At 33.3% G+C, this 15,911-nt stretch overlaps 1 protein-coding gene across 1 annotated transcript; it reads left to right on the top strand.

Annotated features, from left to right (window-relative positions):
• The first annotated feature begins 9,167 nt into the window (after positions 1 to 9,167).
• On the top strand, positions 9,168 to 10,873 carry LOC141388724 (meiosis-specific nuclear structural protein 1). Its single transcript, XM_073958913.1, has 2 exons — positions 9,168 to 10,589; positions 10,664 to 10,873. The coding sequence occupies exons 1-2, from the start codon at positions 9,376 to 9,378 to the stop codon at positions 10,791 to 10,793; spliced, it is 1,344 nt and encodes a 447-aa protein (XP_073815014.1). The 5' UTR covers positions 9,168 to 9,375; the 3' UTR covers positions 10,794 to 10,873.
• Positions 10,874 to 15,911: the final 5,038 nt, after the last annotated feature.

Genomic DNA, 15,911 nt, shown 5'->3' with positions numbered 1-15,911 from the left:
TAGACATGCTATCTCTTACTACCGAATCATATTGTTTTTTGTTTTGATTTTGCAGGGCGAATTCCTAGTTTTTTTGACATTTTAGATTCGATCAGCTTGGCTGAGTCATCTACCTTTGTAATTGTACCATTATTTAGTGGAATCAAGGTATATTTATACAAGGTAGAAGTGACAATCAGCTGTATTCTTACTTTTTTTTTGTAAATTTAGTTTTCAAAGTGTAGTAGTTTTTAAAGTGAGTAGACCCTATACTCATGAAATTTGAAACTTCGAAATTTGCTACCATAAAATTTTCTTTTCACCGTAAACGTGTAATAACAATGACCTATTAACAGTTCTGTATGATTTATATTTACATTTTGATTCAAATTTGTTATATTTTAGAGGATTTTAAAATGTATTTATGTTTTTCCTGAACAATAATATTTATCTTTGACAATTAATTTTCAATAACAACAATGTTGTTTTTGTAAATTTGTTTGTTGTTGTAATTCATGCATTTACCTTATATGAATATGCCTTGAGTGGAATGATACGGAAACTCTTATTTTACACGCTGAAACTTTCATACGAAACTTTCCCATTACACTATGCAACACTGAAAATGCAAACAACTTCTCGTATGCATTTTTTGAAAGTACATATTTAGACTATAAAAACCCTAGTAGGGTTTTGTCTTGTCAGATCCAGTTCGGATTTTATGGCCTCATCTAAATCGGGCTAAATCTACACCTTTTTGCATTTATCAGGCCTTTATCTCCGAAACGAATAGGAATTTGGCCTTGCTGTCTTTAGCAATATTGTAGCCCTAAACTAGTAGAACTTATCTTTTAAGAAAAACTCCATCTAGGGCATCAAAATCTATAAAATATAGAAAAAATTATATAATTGCTGAAATTCTGGTCAGTATCGGCTAAACTATTAGGAGTTGAACCAAGTAACCTTTTGCAAAAATCTTCCAAATAAAGCTCTCAACAATTCTTTAGAACATTCTGAAACTCTAAAATGCTTACTTCATGTTGTTTAAGCGGTATTTTGCATCATATCTTTTACAACACGTATTTCAAACACAGTTCACATCAACAGTTTATTCTCGCAATTCGGATTTCACCACATTATTGACATTTTTATTAAATCGTGGTTGAAAAAACACTGAAAACAACGGCATAGAGGCATTTTACAACAATGACATGTTCTCAAGAGTTGTGTATAACATTCCAGGGAATATTTTTCCAAAAGAAAATATTCAGAAAAAATAAACGGTTTTGGAGATACGGTGCGAAATGTATAAAAATTGTGTATTTTTTGCATATATTTTGAAATTTGAGACAATAAATGTAGTTTTTCGAGTTTATTATTTCTCCAAATATTTTATTCTTGTCCTTATCTACAAATTTGCCTCAGAGGTCAGAAGAAGATTCGCATTGGTTTCAGAGATATAGCCCCGAATTTCTTTAAAAACTCAATATTTAACCATGTTTAGATGGGGCCATAAAATCCGAGCTGGATCTGACACAACAAAACCAAACTAGGGTTTCTTGTCGTTTGGGTCTGTACTTTCAAAAAATCCTGAGTTCGAATTGTTTGCACAAGATCACCTTAAAAATGTTGCACAGTGTTATTTTGGCGTTCTTAGGTCGAGTTCCCCATTACAGTAATTTCATAAAATGACTTTTGTATGGAACTCGATCTATGAACGCCAAACATGGTACAAATATACAGGTAGCCGCATCGGCAATTGTTTGCAACATAAGATGTCAAAATTTGACATCAATTCAATGCAATTGACACATTATGTTACCATCAGCTGGCATGATAATGCTACCTGTATTATTGTACCATGACGCCAAAATAATGGGAAAGTTTCGTATGAAAGTTTTAGTCCCAATTTACATTAGGCGAGTTTACTTGCGGCAATTGTCAGTTTGTAGGTGAGAGAGGGTGCTGAGAGGCAAAGGGTTACCATATGCCTCACCTCTCTCTCCTACAAAATGACAATTGCCGCAAGTAAACTCGCCCAATGTAAATTGGGACTAATTGGGACTTAGCATGTAAGTCGATGGTCAGACTAGCAAGGTTTCATGAAACCAATTTCGTTAAAGTTTCTTTTCAAATTTCGTTAATGTCCACACACGTTAACGTGAAATTTAAGATCTTTGCGTGTCCTCTTTATTTAACCATTCGCGTTTGTTGTGTTTCTCATACCAATGAAAACAAAAAAGACATAATTAAACCAAAAAACAACACAAAATAATTAACATTAATAATTAAATTAATATTAATAGTTAAATTTTCACTATTTCAGTAATTAAATGTTTTTATTAAATATATTTAGTTAACGTTTGCTTGAGAAAATAAAAATGAAAGAAAATTGAAGAAAAAATCTTGCAACGAAGAACAAGAAGAGGCAACACAACAAACACAGAAAACCATGTACATGGGTTTCACTACTTCATACCCCTCGCCTATAAACTTGACGTCGCCATGTTGAAATCGTGCTAGTCTGACCATCGACTAACATAAAGCTGGAAACAGATACAACGTTTGGGTAAAGTTTTGTGTCGTTTTGGCCGTTTTTACACTGTTGGGCATGATGCCGAAAAATTCAAATTCATTTGAAATATATGCTGACAAACAGATAAACGCTGGACTTTGGTATCGTCGTCGCCCTGTTGTTGTTGTTTTTCTTCTCGACGCCCAACGCAAAACTTTAATCAAACGTTGTATCTGTTTTCAGCTTAAGAGAAACATTCAAATTGAAAATTTATGGGTACTTTACACGATATGTTTTTTACATAAGAGTTGTCACTTTGCATATGCATTTTGTATGGGAGAAGTAACAACTCATATGCAAAAAACATATCGTGTAAAGTACCCATTAACGAGTTTTCATTCATGTTTTCCAAAATATTCAATCAAATGTAAAAAAATATTAGTTTTTTAAATTCCAATAATTTATAGACATTTCTTATTAGGTCTGTACGATAACCCAAAAGTTTGTTCAAATTTGCACAAACTTTTACAAAAAGCTGTTCGATAACAAACTTGCAAAGTAAAAGAGAGAGAATTTGGAGACAATTGTGAGAGAATATTGGAGAGTTTTGGAGACTTTTGTTTACAACTTTTTGCAAGGAAAATTTTTCTTGTAAGGATTTGCAAGTTTGATCAGCTGATTTAAATTCGAATGTTTTGTGGCGGACTTCTTGGCAAAACCATAAACAAACGTTTGGCTTTTAAAATAAATAGATATAAAAAAGGGGAAAAAATATTAAATAAATTATGGAAAACGGTAACGTAAGTAAAATAACTTATTTTGTAGTTTCTGGTTACTATTTTTTATTTTTATTTTAAATGTATCAAATCTCAGCAAAAAGCAGTGCATCCATGGAGTAGGAGAAACACAATGTAGAGGGCCAGGTATTCCCAACGATATCAATAAATATGTATGCCAAACATCGCACTGCGTTCCAGTATGTTTTATATTTGCGCATTGGAAAGGGAATTATAGCAACACTAAGGGCCTCGTCACATAAGAGGCAGAAATGCTTTCAGCCAGGCTTCTTATGTACCGAGGCCTTATCACGATAGCCGGGTGGAACTCAGTTCCGGATCATTGGCGCAAGTCAAGTTAACGGGTTCTGCATAAGTCAATCGACCACTATCAAATAAGAGCGTAGAAGGAGAGCCACTATATTTGAAGGCACAAGCTACAACACCATTGGATTTTTGTGTCTTGGATTTCCGTGTTGCCCTATAATGTCATAATCCAATCCGCATTCTCGCACTCAGAACAAGATGTAGGAAAGGCCAGAGAAGGAGAGAAGATTATTTTCACATCTGTTGACACAAAATCAAATAATATAGCTGTTAAGCGCGTACAAGATTTTATGGATCGAAGAAGAATTTTAAATGGAAAATAAAAAAATGGTAGACACCTTCAATTGTTAAATTGGAACTCCTTTCTTTTACCGACCCAACACAGAAAATTATGAAAAAATTACCACAGATAGTGATTTTTATCCCGATTTGCTTTTGTTGCAAAATGTATACTTCCCGAGATATGGGCCTAAAAAAAATATATGGGCCTGAAAAAAAAACAAAATTTTCTTTTAAATTAGATATTTTTGGAGGTCTATATCTTGGGAAGTATACATACCCTTCAACAAAATAATACATCGTTGAAATCAGTATAAACATCACTATGTGTGGTAATTTTTTAATAATTTTCTGCGGTGGTTTGCCAACATTTTAGACTAGGGCCGTTGTGGAACTTTGAAGGCCCATATCTCGGGAAGTATACATTTCCGCAACAAACGGAATGCATGGTAGGAAACGTGATAAAAGGCACTATCTGTAGTAATTTTTTTTATAATTTTCTGCGGTGGTTTGCCAAGATTTTAGACTAGGGCCGTTGTGGAACTTTGAAGGCCTATATCTCGAGAAGTATACATTTCCGCAACAAAAGGAATACATGGTTGGAAACGGGATAAAAGACTTGCGAAGTTATGGTACACACCTATTTTCTTTACATTTATTTTTGACACTAACATTACAAACAAATCAAATTTCTATGTGGTTGTTGTTGAGTTGTATTTGTTGTAGTACTTACGTTACCTGGGGCTCAATTCTCTTTCTATGAAAATGTGAAATGAAAACCTTTATAAAGGAAAAAACTGTCAAATGAAAAAAATATAAAGGAAATATTTTTCATTTCAAATTTTCATAGAACAAGAATCCAGCCTCTGGTTTGTTCTACCATAGGTGTGTTCGTTTACTCAACAATTTGTACAAATTTGTAAAAGACCATTAACTTCTTGTAATCGATTAAGATTTCTTGCATTGTACTGTAGAGTAAACGAACAACATCCAGTAACAATTTGTACAAATTTTGAGTAAACGAACACACATCATGATGAAATCAGGAAAAAACAGGATTCTACAGATTTTTTCGATTTAAATCTACGTCTTCTATGACCAACCAACCTTTTTTTCTCGTAAAACAAAGCTGGGTACACATTGTCAGTTTTGAATGACAGCTTTGCGGTTGCTTGCTAGTGTGGCCGTTCATTTATGTCATTCATCATGCAATTGCAAAATGTTTTGTGGTTGCTGGACGGTTGGAAAGTTACCCAGCAAAATAAATTGGAAGTAGTGCAATGTGGACTAGTTCTGTCACGGCATGTTTTGATGCAGTTCAAACGGAGTCGTGAAAAAGGCACTCCAGTCCTCACATTTTAACTGCATTTGGATGCAATCCAAAGAATCACATCCACTTGTCACATTTTAACAACATCCGGATGCAGTTCAGCGGAGTCGTGAAAAAGGCACTCCGTTCGCTACATATTATTAGCAGTTGTTAGAGATCCCTACATGTACATAAATCAATTTGTACATCTCTACAGGCAGCGACATAAATTTTCCAATAAGAGATAAGCGTGTTAATATTTTCAAACATTTGTTAATACAAACTGAATAATATTTCATTTGTGAACATTTTTCCGGTAACTCAAGAGAAGAAAATTTCCGAATGGAGTGCTGTTGGAGTACATGTCGAAATCTTAACTGGTGATGGGAAGACAACCCATTTAGCAAATGAAACAAAAACTGTTCAGCTTGGAACAAATGGAGAGCGGAGGAAACACGCATGTTTGCGATTGAATTCAATGGAGAATTTTCATAATTTGTGTTAATGTAATAAAGTTCTTAATATTTTTGTTTTACACAAATAATGCATTTTATTTGTTCTGGCATATTTTGTAATGGCTTGCACAATTTCCGCAGAATGCCTGTATCAAAACACGTGCTTTGGACTGCCTCCTTTTCTACCCCAAAGGGTTAGTTAAAATGCAATGCGAAAGGGTCAGTTAAAATGCAATGCCAGAGGGTCAGTTAAAAGGCAGTGCCAAAGGGTCAGTTAAAATGCAGTGCAATGGAGTGCCTCTTTCCGTAGTCACGCTCTTGTAAAAATTATGAGTGAAAATGCATAATTTGATGCACTTCCAGATCACTTGTACATATCATTTAACTGCCTCTTTGGAGGCAAACTTTTTGCTGGGTATCGATAATTGCAAAAAATCGGCATTCAAAACTGTACTCCGCTTAAAACGTTGGATGTCTTTTCGGCTTAAGGCTTCGTCGCGTAAAGCTGGGTACACATTGTCAGTTTTGAATGACAGCTTTGTTGTTGCTTGCTAGTGTGGCCGTTTATTTATGTCATTCATCATGCAACCGCAAAATGTTTTGTGGTTGCTGGACGGTTTGAAAGTTATCGATAATTGCGAAATATCGACATTCAAAACTGACAATGTGTACCCAGCTTAAGATGATTTCTGGCTTAAAACTCCGTACACACTAGAGCTTTTTGCCGGGTTAACCTTCTTTATGAGGATTTGTTTGACATATAAGCAATGGAATTGACATTTAAAACCCAGTGGGTTTGTTAAATCCGGTTATATGTAAACGTACTATAACTCATTAACATGGTACCATGGTACAATAATACAGGTAGCATTATCATGCTAGCTGATGGTAACATAATGTGTCAATTGCATTGAATTGATATCAAATTTTGACATCTTATGTTGCCAACAATTGCCGATGCGGCTACCTGTGTATTTGTACCATGCATGGTACATTGGTCTGTTCCTTTACTTTTAAAAATGGTAACAGTGGCAAGAAATGGTAAAAGTGGTGAACTGCTATCATATAAATTGTATGCTTTTGAAAGTAAGGGAACACTTTGCGGGTAAAAAGTGGTAAAAACTGGTAACCTCAGGCACGTAAAGGAACACGACTTATGTTACCATCAGCTGGCTTGATAATGCTACCTGTATTATTGTACCATGCTCATTAAAGGGTTGTTTACACCATCTATCAATGTCGTATGAGATGTCAAATTTTCTACCTGCGAATGTTGTACACATAGTGTGACCACTATGGAAATTTTCATCTATCAAAATGATTTGGCAACTCATATGTAAATTTTTCATTTAGGGAGCGCTCTATTTGATACGGCATTCTCGTATGTAAACATAAATTTATAAGCTGTTTTCTGGCATTCTCAAAAAAAAAATTTAAAAACAAAATCTTTTAAAAAAGAAAATGGAAAGTTATGTATAGCTCTGTTCCAGAACTAAAAAGTTTTTACAATTTTTACCACTTTTACACATTTTGCGTTCCCGTAACAAAATTTACATGAAAATCGTTTACGACTTTTACAACTTTTACGACTTTTACCACTTTATAAAGTACGGGAACAGGCCATATATTTAAGTATTTAGAAAAGTAAATAAAGGGAGTTTATAATGTAATTTTCAGATCGATTGGTCGAAAGGAGCAGTGTTGGAAATTATTGCTTTGTGGCAAAACATGAATGCCTCTATAACCCCAAAAACCTATTCTACCACAACAAACATGCTAGATATTAATTTTCCTTCAACCAAAATTAAAACTTTGCGCAAATTTGTAACTCAACAATAAATGTAAACAATGACAAAAACAGCTGTTTTTATATTTATAGGTTATGTCATACGAAAATAACACTTGTAGGTATGAACGCACAAATTGAAAGTTGTATGGATGACGTCAATTTTGACAAACATAGAGAATGTCGAATGGGTAAAAGAAATGACTGCTCATATGACATTGATAGATGGTGTAAACAGCCCTTAAGCTCTTGTTAAATCCAGATGAGATTTCATTTGACGTTTGAGCTATGGAATTGACAGTTGAAATCGCGTGGATTTCGTAAATGTAAACTTAGCATAAGGCCATGTTTATATTATAGCCTTTTGCAGGGTTAACCTTCTTAAGGGCTGTTTACACCATATATCAATGTTATATGAGCTGTCATTTCTTTCACCCATTCGACATTCTCCATGTTTGTCAAAATTGACGTCATCCATACAACTTTCAATTTGTGCGTTCATACCTACAAGTGTTATTTTCGTATGACATAACCTATAAATATAAAAACAGCTGTTTTTGTCATTGTTTACATTTATTGTTGAGTTGCAAATTTGCGCAAATTTTAATTTTGGTTGAAGGAAAATGTATATCTAGCATGTTTGTTGTGGTAGAATAGGTTTTTGGGGTTATAGAGGCATTTATGTTTTTGCCACAAAGCAATCATTTCCAAGACTGCTTCTTTCGACCAATCGATCTGAAAATTACATTATAAACACCCTTTGTTTACTTTTCTAAATATTTAAATATATGTACATAACTTCCCATTTTCTTTTTTAAAAGATTTTGTTTTTCATTTTTTTTTTTTGAGAATGCCAGAAAACAGCTGATAAATTTATGTTTACATATAAGAATGCCGTATCAAATAGAGCGCTCCCTAAGTCGATGGTCAGACTAGCACGATTTCAACATGGCGACGTCAAGTTTATAGGCGAGGGGTATGAAGTAGTGAAACCCATGTACATGGTTTTCTGTGTTTGTTGTGTTGCCTCTTCTTGTTCTTCGTTGCAAGATTTTTTTCTTCAATTTTCTTTCATTTTTATTTTCTCAAGCAAACGTTAACAACAAAACAAACATAAATATATTTAATAAAAACATTTAATTAATGAAATAGTGAAAATTTAACTATTAATATTAATTTAATTATTAATGTTAGTTATTTTGTGTTGTTTTTTGGTTTATTTATGTCTTTTTTTGTTTTTATTGGTATGAGAAACACAACAAACGCGAATGGTAAAATAAAGAGGACACGCAAAGATCTTAAATTTCACGTTAACGTGTGTGGACATTAACGAAATTTGAAAAGAAACTTTAACGAAATTGGTTTCATGAAACCTTGCTAGTCTGACCATCGACTAAATGAAAAATTTACATATGAGTTGCCAAATCATTTTGATAGATGAAAATTTTCATAGTGGTCACACTATTGGTCTGTTCCAGTACTGCAAGAAACTACTAATTTTTACTATTTTTTCCGATAACATAAAGGAAAAAATGTTATCGTAGTAAAAAGTAGTAGCTTCTTGCAGGTTCTGGAACAGAGCATATGTGTACAACATTCGCAGGTAGAAAATTTGACATCTCATACGACATTGATAGATGGTGTAAACAACCCTTTAATGAGGATTTATTTGACGTATACGCAAAGGAAGTGACATTTGAAACCCAGTGGGTTTGTTATTGTTGCTCTGTTCCAGAACCTGCAAGAAGCTACTATTTTTTACTACGATAACATTTTTTCCTTTATGTTATCGGAAAAAATAGCAAATATTAGTAGATTCTTGCAGTTCTGGAACAGACCATGTTATTTACTTTGCTGCTAGGCGATCGAGTTTGTTTACTTTTTCAATTTCAGATGTTAACAGAAAACATTCAAACAGTTAAAATAATTTAAGATTTTCTTTAAAAATTATGGCTAACAATCAAGAGTGTCATGAGAAAAATCACATACAAAATAGTTCTCCAAATTCTAGTCACTATTTTCACAAATATATTCTCGACGAAGAACGGCGCTTAAATGAAATACAAAAGTCAACACAACAAACATCAAAGGAACCATTACAAGGTATTGGAAATGAAATCTGTGAGGAGTTGAAACAATATAAAAAACAAATTTTGTTGGATGAAAAACGGAGACAACAGCTGAGGAATGACAATTATGAGTTACGTTTACTTCAAAACCAACTGCAGACGGCATTGGTATCCAAGCAATTGCATGAACAAATGGATACATTACAAAAACAACGTGAATTGGAAATGCAAAGGAAACGTGAAGAAGATGCTCAATGGCAACTGGAATGTGAAAAGGCGAAAAGATCCATAATGGAAGAGGAGGAAAAAGAGCGACAACGCAAGGCGCAAGTCCGCTCCTTATTGCAAGAACAGATTCACGAAGTACAGAAAAGGCGTAGGGAAGAACTTGAGGCCGTCCTAAAAGATCGTGAAGATATGCAAAAGACTCTAAAACAGATAGAAGCTGAGGAACAAAGGGAAAGAGATTTATCACAACGTTTTCGTGACCTATGTCGCAAGGAAATGGAGGAATGTGTACGTCTTAGACAGGTACAGAGACAAATGGAAAAAGAGCAAAATCTCGATGATAATGAACGACTTATGGCCTATCAAAGGGAAAGGGATGAACTTAAGGAACGAATGGAAGAAGAGAAGAAACGTATTATTGCCGAAAAGATGGCATTAAGCGAAAAAATAGGTAAAGAGTTGTCCATCATTAATAAAGAAAAGGAAAAAAGGGAAGACCTATTGTTGTCGCTGCTTGTGGAGGAACGTAAGGCTAAAGAAGATATTAAATATCGACAAATGCTTGAAAAACAAATAGAGGAGCGAGCGAAACTACGAACAGAGTTGGAAACTTATCGCAGTGAAATGGCAATACAGAAACAGCGTAAATTTGCCGAAGAAGAACGTAAAATGCGTGAAGAAAGTATGCGCCAAATGGCTGAACGTGATAAATTGGATCAGTTGTCGGATGAAAGACGTCGTCGAAAAATCATGGAGCATAATAGAGCACTTAAGGAGATGATTGAACAACGACGTCAGAAACGAGCTGATGAAATCGCCCAAAGAATTGGAGAATTCGAGACACTTTTGAGAAAAGAAAAGGAGAGGTAATATACAAATTTCACATTTTATATTAAATATTATTATATGAGATGATGCTACTTCTTTCTTCCTCTTATAGGGATCAATGTATTGATGAAGAAAGAATTCGTATGTTACAATCTATTCCCGTAGAACTATTACGATACTTACCATCAGGAGTATTAAAGCCTTCGGATAGAGAGCACATTTCTTTGCCTCCAGAAAAATAAATATACGTATATTATATATTTTTAAAATATATGTATATTATTATTTTTATTAAAATTTTATCGTTTGATTTTACCAGTTATGTTACTGGCTGTTGTGTCGTCATTCCATTTCGGTTTTACTGACGGACTTTGAGTACTTTTCATTTTTGTTGGCACATGTCATTGCTTGCTCGATTAATATCGAATTGTATACAGTGGCACAGATAATCACCCTAATTATGGTTGGCGTAGTCGTAGACGTTCAAGTGACGTAGGCGTAGTCGTAAGTTACATTTTTTATGTGATGAAAAATGATATACAACGACAATTTTTAACTTTTATAGCATGTTATATCCTTAAAAAATCGAAAGAAATACATTCGTAATGCCCAGAACGGATTTCTCGTTTTAAATATAACATTTATTTTTTTAATGCGGCAAATCGGTATTACGTATGGCGTAATACGACAAATGGGTATTACGTATGGCGTTGAAATACGAGGAAAGAGTCGTGACCGATTTTGTAAACGACAGCATATAAAAATAGAAACAAATCAAATTCAAAAGATTTTTTGGCAATGATCATTAAAATATATTGGAAAATAACTATAGTAAATACAAACTTTACTACTTTTATTCATTTGCATAAGATAAATTTCGTGTTTTTATCAGATGACAAATTTTCTCTTGAAAATCTGTTAGAGTCCTCATATAACGATTCGTGCAATGCAAATTTCTTAGTTTTTGTTCAAGAGATGATTTCAAAAGAATTGTTTTACGATTTAAAAAAATATATTTTTTTTATTTTGTATGAGAAAAAAATTGTCGTTGTCGTAAATGTTACGTGGTACAAAAAAATTTCCCTACGACAACGACTACGCCAACGACCACAAAAACGTCTACGCCGAACACTTATTTTGATTGTAAAAACTGTAGGGTTAGTTGTTCTTCTGAATTAATAGCTTGAAAATGATCTACTAACAATTCTATTAATTTTTGTTACCAAAAGAATTCTTTAAAAATTTATATTTCTGTTTTTTTGTACAAATACATACATAATACCAATTAGACATTACGACACGTCAGTTTGCAATTTTGGATACGACAACGCCAACCGTAATAAGGGTGAATAAATATACGTACCCCTTACAAAAATGAAGTTTATAGTACGTTTATATAATTTAATAAAGCCACTGGGTTTTAAATGTCAATTCCATAGTGTATACCCAAAAAAACCTATAATATAAACAGGCTAAATCGTTGGTTTTTATAGCAACAATCGCACTATGTGGCTCCTTGGAGACGAAATAACAATAATTAAACAAATTTATTTTGATATAATACTCATATTTATTACAATTGAAGAAATTCAATTTTCACAACACAGAAAAGTACACATACACCTTAAAACCATTTGCATTTTAGTTAAACTAACTTTAAGCAAATGCATTGGGACATATTCATTTGTTTTGTATTAAGTGCACTTAATGCATTTTTCATCGAATACACAAGTTTATAAGTAATTTACATTGCAGGGATAGACATTTCACCGCTCAGCCCCGATAATTGTGCTAATATATAACTATCTAAATTTTTAAAATTCATACTTGTTTTTTCGAGTTGTTCCAATTCTTACCATGGTAGAACAAATATACATAAGGTAAAGCAAATACTACAACAAATACAACTCAACAACAACCACATAGAAATTTGTTTTTGTTTGTAATGTTAGTGTCAAAGGTATATGTAAACAAAATAAGGAAATGTCTATAAATTATTAGAATCTAAAAAACAAATAATTTTTCACATTTTATTAAATATTTTGGAAAACATGAATGAAAACTCGTTAGATTTTCAATTTGAATGTTTCAACATCATTCCACTAAATGCATAATTTCTCGCAGAAAGTAGAATTCTTGCAAAAATCTTTGCGGTCGTTGGTAATTCATCGAAAAAGGAGAAGCTGCTTCAATCTTTTGTTTTTGAAAACAAAATAGCACAAGTTTATTAGGGCTTTATTATTTTCAAGTTTAACAAAATACCACACATATTAACAACTATTGTACCGCCTCTATAAGCGGTGTTTTAGTGTGCGGCACGTCTATCGGACTTGGAGGAGGTGACATGTCAATGATATGAAGAAGCGTTTATGGGAAATAGTTTTCTTTCTGATGAATAATTTTTTTATTCAAAAAATATAGGGCATGTTCTGAAATTCACCTTGCATCCATTTCAAATCACACATGCACTTCACCTGTGAAAGCAATTGCGTTTCTGTATTTCACGTGAGAAGAGCTTTCATATTTCACGAAAGAACTTTCGAAAGCTTAATTAGAGCTTTCAAACTTCATAATTTACAATGAAAAACATATCAGTCTGCGTTGGCGCATCAACGAATATACACATGACGTAATAGTACGTATACTCTAGAGTTTTTTGCCGGGCTAACCCACTTCGAGAGGATTTATTTGACGTTTACGCTATGGAATTGACATTTGAAATCTAAATCCACTGTGATGATCCGGTTAAGTGTAACCGGGAAAACGAAGGAAAGAAACGAACTTCTTCAAGAGTGTACATGTTGAATTTGATACTTTAAGAAAAAATACAATTTTAAAACGTAGGAAAGAAACGAACTTCTTCAAGAGTGTACATGTTGAATTTGATACTTTAAGAAAAAATACAATTTTAAATAATATTTTGTTAAGAAAATTAAATATTTGTTCTTTAAATGCTCATAGAGAGAGAACACATTAAATTTTAGTCCCGTGCAACTTTTTGTAGAAATGTTCAATTAGTTTCTTTAAAAAATAAGGATTCACTCACAGTGTGAGGAATACACCCCAACTACGTGTAAAGTGTGTTGCAGAACAGCTTTAGGTGTGTTCGATACATGTGAGGTGCAGAGGTGAATGCTAGAACATGTCCGTATATATCCCTAATATACATCGAACCTAGAAATAAATATATAATATGTCGTATGGAATTTGACACTAACATTACAGCCCAGTTCAGTCAGCTGGGTATTACTGTTACCTTATCTTGTTCTTCCATGCATTATTTGCATAAGATGTTCTTTCCTTTATAATACATATTGTGATGATTTTTTTATTGTGTAATGATTTTATTTTCTTATCTTATTTATATTACAGTTGAACCTCGATTATCCGTGAATCGATTATCCGGGAACCTCCATTATCCGTGATAGAAAAGAAATGTTGGGCTTTGTTTCATTTCCTTTATTTTTCGTTATAAACTTCATTACCCGGCATTAAAAGAATACTTTCCAAGTAAATTGATTAAGCAAACAAAAGGTAAGCACACAAAAACTGGAAATTTTCGTATTTGTGTATTTATGGTATCACAAAACCATTGGACAAAGTCAATTCAGTAGTGCGATTCTGTAACTCCTTAACGACAAAATTAACGACGAATGTCGTTAGTTAACGATAATTTTCGGTAAGTGCTATTCTGTATACCAATTTTAACGATTTTTGTCGGTAAATTTTGTCGTTAATTACCGAAAATTATTGTTAAGTTAACAATCAAAAAAAAGTTGTAGTTAAGTCTTAACGACAGTACATTATTGCAATATTTTGCTGATTTCTTTTAAAAACGGGGTAAATTCTGCCTTATTGAGAAAAATCTTCTTAAAGCGTTTGCAAAAGGCTTAACTATGTATGATAACATGGGTCAGCTTCGACACTGTTGTGCTTTCGCCAGACCAGATTTTTTTGAAGCTGTATAAAGACCACCAAAGAGAAAGTTGTAGAACTTCGATTAACTCATAACTTTCCCAGTCTTATTAATTAAAGAGGTAAATCGTAACCTAACGCTTCAAAAGAACTCATGTGTGGTACTGTTATGTAAGATTTATATTATTTCCGTTAACACTATCTTTCTAAGAGGCGTTTGTTGGCTTTAATGTCGTATTGAAGCCAAAATGCTATAAGTTCGGATTTCCAAACTATAAGGCATGAGAAGTTCCATTTAATATGGGCGTGAAATGAATAAATGACTCAAATGGCGGTAACCTGGATCCACGAACGTCACCGAAGGGGCATAATTATTTGTTTTGCGCTGTTCAGAATTTTCGCACAAATCGCCACAACCCAAAATATGACCCTACCTTTGTAGTTAGAAAAAATAAAACAATGGTTCACATACATATAGGAGGGATTTTACCAAATTTATAATTTTTAAATCATGCATGTATAAAATACAATTCACTATAATAGGAAGTGACCTTTTGACCAATGATCCTTACATAAATCTGTTAAATATTTTTTTTGCCAGTAATACGTTAAATATATGAATGTGTGGTAAACATAAATAATGCAGCTTCTGTTGCTTCACCAAAGACGGTGTAGATGCACACGCATATTTTTTGGTCTAAAAGACAAGTTCTTGTCCACTTCAAAACCATAAATTGGGGATATTCTATAATTTGTCTCGCCGAACAATTACGGTGGAGGCTAATGATATATTTCTTCATATCCTGGAATAAAACCACCAAAATCTATGAGAATCATGCATTGTTCCTTTAACTCCTAGAAGAACTCACATACACACTTGACGTTTTTGAAGTTGAAATTACTCCTGGGTTTCGCATTGTTGGGATACTTGTAGACACTTATTGTATGCACCTTCCTTCCAAAACAAGATATTCTTCCTACTTTGCACGTTTTATATTCTGTATTTGCGAAGAAATAATGTTTTTAATTTAAAAATATGATATGATGATGATGATGATGATCTTATAAAATTTTGGGGGATTGCCGTAACAAACTTATGAAAATTGCAGATTTTCATATTATTGTACGACGATACTATGCCATTTTTATGTTCAAAAACTGCATAAAAGCATTGCCTCCATTATCCGGGAAAATCGATTATCCGTAATGGCTCCGGTCCAGACCATTACGGATAATCGAGGTCCGACTGTACTTTTATAACCATGGTAGAACAAAGAAGGTACAGTACATACTACAACAAATACAACTAAACAAAAACCACATAGGAATTTGTTTTTGTTTGTAATGTTAGGGTCAACTGTACATGAAACAAAAAAAGGAAACGTCTGTCATCATTCCACTAAGTGGATAATTTGTCGCAGAACAGTTGAGTTCATGCATTGATT

Source organism: Musca autumnalis, unplaced genomic scaffold (assembly GCF_047663935.1).
Source record: "Musca autumnalis isolate F117 unplaced genomic scaffold, ASM4766393v1 scaffold_1, whole genome shotgun sequence".
In the NCBI taxonomy this organism is placed as follows: Eukaryota; Metazoa; Arthropoda; class Insecta; order Diptera; family Muscidae; genus Musca; species Musca autumnalis.
Note: the sequence above shows the minus strand (reverse complement) of the source record. Positions and strands in the feature narration are given on the sequence as shown.